This window comes from Crocuta crocuta, unplaced genomic scaffold (assembly GCF_008692635.1).
Source record: "Crocuta crocuta isolate KB4526 unplaced genomic scaffold, BGI_CrCroc_1.0 scaffold7, whole genome shotgun sequence".
Taxonomy (NCBI): domain Eukaryota; kingdom Metazoa; phylum Chordata; class Mammalia; order Carnivora; family Hyaenidae; genus Crocuta; species Crocuta crocuta.
In genome coordinates this window covers 10816195-10823596 of record NW_027531904.1, presented here as the reverse complement: position 1 = coordinate 10823596, position 7402 = coordinate 10816195, and the positions used below count along the sequence as shown (strand labels likewise).

The window sequence follows — 7402 nt, the reverse complement described above, 5'->3', positions numbered from 1 at the left end:
AACAATCTTTTTAAAACAGACTGTCCATGTCGCCCCGCCCCCGCTACAGCATCTCAGAGCCGCCCAGCACCTGCAGGACACAGTTCAAGTCCACACGCAGGACACGCAGCTACTTCAGGAAGCAGGCCTGCCGCCGCTGATACCCAGTCGGCCGAGTGTGTCGCACCTGGGCTGAGTCCGGCAGAGGCGCGGGGCCACCGGAACACCCACTCGCCTCTGGTGTCCACCCTGCCCGTCCCCCTGGGCGGGGCCAGGACCGCCTTCAGGAGCCCACGAACCCCACCGCCAGACCCCCGCATGGCCTCTAACGTTTACTCCACGGCACCTGACGGAGAATGTTCGCCGGTCCCTGGTCTAGCATTATGAGCGGGAAAACCCGGGTGACCCAACAATTCAGTCCCCATTCTAGGATCCACTGACCTGTACAGAGACAGCCACAAATAATAACGATGATGATGACAATAATAATGATAATAAGCATTCTGAAACACCACACTGAAAAAAAATCCTTAAAGGAATTCTCCACCTGGTGAAGAAATTAACAAAAATACAGAAATCAAGTGTAAGGAAGGCACGGCTTAAGAGCAGCAGCAAACAATGAACTCTTGAAAATTTAGAGTTGAGTTTAAATGACTGTCCTTAATTAACGTACTAAGAAAATAATCAAATGTGGAAAACACAGTGCCTTCACGAACAGATTCACATCTTTGAATTATGAGTATTACTGATTTAAAAATCCAGTTTGTGTTGATAAAAACCTGGGAGAATAAGCCCATTCGCTTTCGTAGCTTCACAGGAGGAAAGGTCACGTGGACAATATGCCAGCGAGGACGATGCTACAGTGACGAAGAGACGGGAATGAGTAACCACAGGGGCCAGAGGAGAAGGACGAAGGTGAAGGAAGTGGCAAAAACACCTGTTTTCCCCAAACAGAGTATGTCCCGCATGTGGGGAGTCTGTCACCTGGGCTCATCCCTTAGTGACAGTAAATGTTGGGCGGCACCTCAGACGCGTCACTGAGCTGGGAAACGGCAGTGGGCAGGCTGCCCGCTCTGCAGGGGTGAGGCAGGCAGGGGTGAGGCCGCAGCCCCTGAGGAGGCGTGTCTGGGTCTCAGAGCGCTGGGCGTTCGCCCAGAGGAAACGGCGCATGTGGAATGAGGGTCCATCCCATCCCGCGCGGGACAGACCCGCGGTCCCGGGACAGCCCCAAGAAGCCCAGCACCAGCGCCCGGGAACTCGGATGAAGGCCCCGCTGGTCTTCGCGGAGGCGACATCAGCAGCAGCAAGAGCGCCCTTATAGGGCACCGACTGCGTGCCAAGCGCTCTCCAGACCCCGCCTCACGGATGCGGCTCCATGACGTCCATCAGAGGGGAGGGGAGGAGCCGCCTTTCCAGCCACAGTTAGCAAGGGGCCTGGTCAGGACGTGTGCCCTGTTCAAGCGCGTGAAGGAAGGGGGCCTTCCTTGCCTGAACGCCTGGCAAAGTGCAGGACGGGACAGTGGGGGGCGTTGAGGAAGCAGGGTGCATAGCCACCGCCCACCACGAGCCCCATCTTGCTGACCTTGCAGGTCAGGGCGTTACGTTGGAAGGGAACAGAAATTGAGAGCAAGTCTTAGAAATACACCTTGAAGACACGGTGGAGCCACAGCGTTACAAGCTAGTAGTCTTAGCTGGTTTTATTTCCAGCTCTTTGACTGATGATGATTAAACCTCCCGGGGGGCTGTGGGAAGGGAAGAGCATGTGTAAAGGTCCAGTGGTAGAGAAGGCAAAGTGGGGCTGGGAAGCAGAGATACTCAGAGGGGCTGGAGCTCGGGTTATGGGGGGGGGCGGGGAGAAAGAGGTGAAAACGGACAGATGCGCAGGGCAAATCGGGAAGAGCCTCGTTAAAGAGTGTTCCCTTCCACGTAAGGGCAGCAGGAAGTCACCGAGACCCTGCACACAGACACTGACAGAAGCGGTCAGATCCGCGCTTCAGAAGTCTTGTTTCACTTCTGGTGCAGAGAGCGCACTGACGGGAGGAGGGGCTGCAAGCGCAGCGGGAAGGCTCCCACGACAACCCAGCGGCCGGGGCGGCCGTCCAGGCAGCGAGGCTGGGCAGGAGCGGCACGTCCAGGCGGCAGTCAGCAGGTACGACCACAGGGACTGGGCACCAGACCGCACAGCGGCGTGAGAGGGAGGCGGCAGTCAAGGCTGACCTGGGGACCCCGCGCGGTGCCCCGCCCAGGGAAGGCGTAGAGGGGAACGTGATTCGGTCTGGAAGGGGCCGTGCCGGGGTGCCCACGGGCAGCTGCCCAAAGAGCAGAGGTAAGAGCTTTACCAGCATTAACGGAAACGCGCTCAACGGTACACGGCCCGGAATGGAAATCGTGGGCAGTGACGACATTACTCAGGGGAACGTATATTCAACCACAAGGGCAAGGGTCTGGAGAGGCCACCAGACCTGAACGCCCTCCCATCGCGGCTGGCACCGAACCGCTTTCGGAGCGTGTTTCATCCTGAGCCCGGGAACAGGGCTGTCTTGACATGTAAGCGCCACGCGGCTCATCCCGATAAGAAAAGCGAGCCGCACGTGGCCGGCGGGACCCAGTCCCACGGCAGCCTCAGCGCCAGCCCCGGTGCCCTCAACGCGCACCTGTGGACAAGGCTTCCTCCCGAACTTCGTTCTCTCCAGGCTGGCGAATGTTCCAGGGCGTCCTGGGAAGCAGCGCAACCTCGTCGGGGGACGCGAGCCTCAGCATGTCCATGTGGCTCCCCTGGGAGCCGTACCGCGGGATGAAGCAGGCCTTCCCTTGCCGGAAAATGTCCCTGATGATCTCCTCGGTCTCCACCTCGTCTTGCATGCTCAGAAAGACGGAAATTCTTTTCGACTTCTGATACTGACTGTGGGCAAGCACCTAAATGGGGAATATGACAATTACCCTTTTTGCTCCAAGATTACACTTGTAAAGTCTAGCAGCTCCCCCTTTTCTCTCAGCTTGCACTTCTCCAGCTTCTTCAACTACCCAAACCCAAGGCCACAGAAGAAAGCAGGGTGACGGTGGTGGTCAGACAGTACTGCGTCCTGAAGCCTAGTGCTTGGCTCTGAGCTGGCAGCCCCCTCTGTGATGGCTTCCTGCCCCTGTGGCCCTATGCTGGGATGGAAAGTAGTCCATCCTGCTGTCTGTATGGATAATTCTAGGCTCGGCCTCCAGCCACCTAATGCGGCCACTTCCGGTCATCCCAAGCCTCTGCCTTGAGTTAACTCTGAACCTTGGCTCCCACGACTGCTTGGACGGTCAGGCTTCTCCCCTCCGAAATTCTCCCCATTCAAGCCAACTCAAGCCCTCGCTTCTCCTGACTTCTGCAGAGCACTTACAACGCTTAGTTCACGTGCAACCTAACACACCCTGTAATTCTCTCAGCTCTGTTCACCTCTGTCCCATCACCTACAACTCTTCTGTTCAAATGGGTGTTGGGGCGCCTGGGGGCTCAGTCGGTTAAGCGTCCAACTTTGGCTCAGGTCATGATCTCATGGTTCATGAGTTCGAGCCCCACGTCGGGCTCTGTGCTGACAGCTCAGAGCCTGGAGCTGCTTCAGATTCTGTGTTTCCCTCTCTCTCTGCCCCCCCCGCCCCCCGTGCACTCTGTCTCTCTCTCAAAAATAAACATAAAAAATTAAAAAAAAAAAAGAGAGAAATAAGTACAGAAAGTTGAGTTATTCCTAACAGAAAGGAGCACACAGAAATTCAGTACAGGGAGCACAGCAGACCAGCGTCAAGGAAGGAACTTCACTCCATCTCCCTGAGAAGACATGAAGCTGTTATGAGGCCAGAAATAAGGCAAAGCAAAGCAAAACAAAACAAAACAAACAGAAAAATGTGGAACCCAGATCACAGGCAGACCTGAGGCTCTGGCAAGCAAGTACTTTCTGAGAAAGTTAAGGTCTATCATGTTCTCTTTAAAGAGAATATAAAACATCAAGAGCTGAATAAGCAGAAATAAACATCGTTTAAAATTCAGTGTGAGACTGTGCACACACATTTATCTTTCCTACTTCCTAAAATCTCATTTATAGGACAGTAAAGAAGCACAAAAAGAGAAAGCCTTTATAGCACTGAGAACAAGAGTGACTAGACTAATTTCTGTGAGACGGAGCAGATGGGCACTATTTGGACAAACAGCAGCAGACACAGCACTCTGAGGACGTGGCCGTCCTGTGGTCAGACAGGACCGATTCCTCCCAAATTGACCACAAAAGGCAAGGAAGGGCCCCAGGAGCTGTCACACCCTCATTCATAAATACGCACCCATAATAAAGTTTCAGCAAACATCTTAGGAAGCTAAAACACAAAACAGAAGGGTGTGGGGGTGGGGGTGGGGAGGCAGAGATCATCCAGTAGGAAACTGAGATAGTTTAGAGAAAAGGGAATTTTAAAATTCTAATTAGTTCTCTTAGACAAATTCAAGAAGATAGTTACATCTATCAAATAACAACAGGCTGCTATGGAAAGAAAACAATCAGAGAATTAAGAAATAATACTTGAAAATTAGAATTAAGAACACCAAAATTTAAAAATTCAGGAGAGGGGCGCCTGGGTGGCTGAGTAGGTTAAGTGTCCAATTCTTGGTTTCGACTCAGGTCATGATCTCACGGTTCGTGAGTTCAAGTGCCACATCAGCACAGAGCCTGTTGGGTTTCTCTCTCCCTTTCTCTCTGCCTCTCCCAGACTCTTCACTCTCTCTCTTTCTCAAAAAAAAAAAATAAGCATTTAAAATAAAATTCAGGAGAAAGTCTTCAAGTGGGAAAAAAAAGAAACAGGGAAAGTAAAAGAAAAAACTGTTAGAAACACAGAAAATTGATATATGATTTTTACTATTTGATTAACAGTAATTGTAGACAAACACAAAAGAAAAGAGATAATCTAAGCCATAAAAGATAAAGATACCAGTCTCCAGAATGAATAGAGGTCATGAGTGCTGAGCAGAACAAGGAAAAACATATATATTTTTTTAAATTTTTAATGTTTTCTTTATTTCCGAGAGAGACAGAGAGAGCGTGAGCAGGGGAGGGTCAGAGAGAGAGAAAGACACAGAATCCGAAGTAGACTCCAGGCTCTGAGCTAGCTGTCAGCACAGAGCCCGACGCGGGGCTCGAACCCACGAACCGCGAGATCATGACCTAAGCGAAAGTCGGCCGCTTAACCGACTAAGCCACCCAGGTGCCCCAGGAAAAATATTTTTAAACTTGAAATTGAAACTGTCAATCAAATATGAGGGCAAAGACATTATATAATGTATAAAGTCTTTAAAAGTTTACTTCCATAGATATTTTCTAAAAAAAAATTTCTTGAGAATATACTCTAATAAGATGGAAAGAAAGAAAAAGAATGGAAGGAAGGAAGGAAGGAAGGAAGGAAGGAAGGAAGGAAGGAAGGAAGGAAAAAAAATCCAATAAGAAGACATTGGGCTCAAGCAACAGAACCTAACTCAGAAGTAGGGTAAGAGCAACGTCAAGGCAATGGCTGTGCAACGGGCTAGACCAGAGGGAGCAGGGGGCTACAGAGTGCTTTCAACAAGAAAATGGATTTATTTTAACAGAAAAATTGAAGAAGAATCTACTGATAAGATAAAGGCATATTGCTGTTTTGCCAGAAAGGAAAATTAAAGGCAATCAAAAAGTCCTTGAAAAAAACAGAGGTAAATTACAAATGCATACTCCAAATAGCATGTCATGATTTTGAGCAATTTTAGAGCATAACAAAAGAGAATTTGGTAATGATACTTGAAACATTCTCCACCTAGCCACAGACATCTCATGACTGAATTTTGTATCCTTTTCATAGAATCATACAACTTGGTTCTACAGTGAATACTATCTATATAACCAAAATATCATAAATACTATTTACTTAAAATCCAAATTTGGCAGTCAGCCACAGAACATGCTCAAGACTCACTGTAATTATAAAACAGAATACAAATATTGTAAAACTTGACAATTTAACTAGATGATACAGGAGTCAGAAATTAGCAGATACAGGGTGCCTGGGTACCCTCAGCTGGTTGGGCATCCAACTCTTGATTTCAGCTCAGGTCATGATCCCAGGGACATGGGATCCAGCCCCACGTCATATTCCACACTAAGTGTGGGGCCTGCTTAGGATTCTCTCTCCCTCCCGCCTCTGCCCCTGTCCCCAATTTGCACTCTCTCACTCTCTTTCTCTCTTCAAAACAAAAGAGAAAGAAAGAAGAAAAGAAATAAAGGAAGGAAGGAAGGAGGGAAGGAAGGAAGGAAGGAAGGAGGAAAGTGGCAGATGGAACAGAAGACAAAGTGAGTACAGGGCACGAATTTCCTCATCTTATTTTGTTGAGAAGTCAAGATATGGCATAAGGTTGAAATTCTTTATCATACATTGCTTTCCGATAAATTTCTAAATTATAAAAAAAGGTGCTGTGTCATTTAATAAGTATGCCTCTTAAAAGAAAATTATTGAGAGAAGGCATCATTTAATACCTTTACTGAACATGCACTAGAGCTGAACACTGTTCTGATCACAGCACGTTGATGTTTCTGGCCATGACCCACTGGTTGGTCACAAAATCAACAGCAGGTTACAATCAGCACTTCTAAATAAAATAGCTACAGTACAGTTCACTGTATAGAGTGAGCACTGTGAAACACTGGCTGTGAAACACTTCACGTATGTGTGTATTTGTAGGCCGTAAAATGTATTTATTACTGAGGGTCCTGGTCTGCTTTTCAACTCTTCTCTCTTTCCATGCCGGCTGCCAGCGGTCACCACATTCTGTCGCGGTTCTGGGTCTGTATTGCTGTTCCCACCGGAACTTGTGAACTCCAACCTACAGGCAGACGAACTGGTCTTGATTTTCCCCAGATTCTGTGCTGACTCCCAGGGGCCCCTGCTCAGGGACGTTGAGCCCTCAGCTCTGAATTCTGAAATCAGGGGTGACCGCCCTCCTTTCCAGGCGCTCCCTCACCTTTATCTCTTTATTCTCACCGCGCCGACTCCTGTCCCCCAAACTGCTGCCGCCGAGCTGTCCCTAAAGCTCTCTGGAGCCTGTCGTGCCCTCCTGACCTCGGGGCGGTGCGTCCCAGGGTGCGGGGCCACCCCTGGGTGCACAGATGACGGAAACATAAAATCTCTAGGGGCGCCTGGGTGCGCTCAGTCGCTGGGGCCACGGACCCGACTTCCTGCGGCGGGGGGGTCAAGCCCTGTGAGAGGCCTGCTGGGGGCCTCCTCTCCTCCCCCCGCCCTACCCCGGGTGGCACTCTCCGTCAGAATAAGTATTTAAACATAAAGAAATAAATAGAATCTTTCAACAAACAAAACCCCCAAACATGTGAAGCACTGAATGCGCGCGTCGCACCAGTGGCGGGGGTGGGGGGTGGGGGAGACCTGG

The 7402-nt window shown here is 49.9% G+C and overlaps 1 protein-coding gene across 2 annotated transcripts in view; it reads right to left on the bottom strand.

The window, feature by feature from the left end:
* MTHFS (methenyltetrahydrofolate synthetase) overlaps positions 1-2895 on the bottom strand; it is a 26174-nt gene extending 23279 nt beyond the window's left edge. For both annotated transcript variants that reach the window (XM_077774329.1, XM_077774328.1), the window contains exon 1: positions 2634-2895. In XM_077774329.1, coding sequence (XP_077630455.1) covers positions 2634-2841 — 208 coding nt within the window. In that variant the 5' untranslated portion in view covers positions 2842-2895. The remainder of the gene's footprint in view (positions 1-2633) is intronic.
* Between the last annotated feature and the right edge of the window lie 4507 nt (positions 2896-7402).